Source organism: Neopelma chrysocephalum, unplaced genomic scaffold (assembly GCF_003984885.1).
Source record: "Neopelma chrysocephalum unplaced genomic scaffold, ASM398488v2 Primary Assembly neopelma1_47472, whole genome shotgun sequence".
Lineage (NCBI taxonomy): Eukaryota > Metazoa > Chordata > Aves > Passeriformes > Pipridae > Neopelma > Neopelma chrysocephalum.
In genome coordinates this window covers 1-858 of record NW_020902138.1, presented here as the reverse complement: position 1 = coordinate 858, position 858 = coordinate 1, and the positions used below count along the sequence as shown (strand labels likewise).

The 858-nt window shown below is 61.1% G+C and overlaps 1 protein-coding gene across 1 annotated transcript; it reads right to left on the bottom strand.

The window, feature by feature from the left end:
* Nucleotides 1-7: 7 nt before the first annotated feature.
* Nucleotides 8-778, bottom strand: LOC113979154 (zinc finger protein 239-like; the record flags this gene model as incomplete). The annotated part of the gene is made up of 1 exon (XM_027706624.1): nt 8-778. A coding segment is annotated over one exon (771 nt), but the record flags the coding sequence as incomplete, so codon positions are not given.
* Nucleotides 779-858: the final 80 nt, after the last annotated feature.

The window sequence follows — 858 nt, the reverse complement described above, 5'->3', positions numbered from 1 at the left end:
AGGCAGAGCTCTGGGTGAAGCTCTTCCCACATTCCCTACACTTGTAGGGCCTCTCCCCGGTGTGGATGTGACGGTGGGTGTGGAGGTTGGATCTGTTATTGAAGCTCTTCCCACACTCCTCACACTCGTAGGGCCGTTCCCCAGTATGGATGCGCTGGTGGGTGTGGAGGGTGGAGCTCTGGCTGAAGCTCTTCCCACATTCCCCACACGTGTAGGGCTGTTCCCTGGTGTGGATGCGCTGGTGGGTGTGGAGGTTGGAGCTGTCATTGAAGTTCTTCCCACATTCCTGACACGTGTAGGGCTGTTCCCCAGTGTGGATGCGCTGGTGGTTGCGGAGGTGGGAGCTGTCCCTGAAGCTCTTCCCACATTCCTCACACGTGTAGGGCCGTGCCCCACTGTGGATGAGCCGGTGGGTGTGGAGGTTGGATCTGGCACTGAAGCTCTTCCCACACTCCTCACACGTGTGGGGCCGTTCCCCACTGTGGATGAGCTGGTGGGTGCGGAGGGTGGAGCTCTGGCTGAAGCTCTTCCCACATTCCCCACAGGGGTAGGGCTGTGCCCCAGTGTGGATGAGCTGGTGTCGGATCACGTCAGAGCTGTTCCTGAAGCTCTTCCCACATTCCCTACACGTGTAGGGCCGTTCCCCAGTGTGGATCTGCTGGTGTCGGAGCAGGGTGGAGCTCTGACTGAAGCTCTTCCCACATTCCAAACACCTGAAGGGCTTCTCCCTGCTGGGAGGCTGCTCATGGACCTCCAGCTCAGAGCTCCCCCTCAAGCTCCGGCCGCCTTCCCGGCCCAGGCTGGCTCTTTCCTCCTCAGAGCACCCTGGGCTGGCTTTGGAGCCCCTCCTGCGGGGGG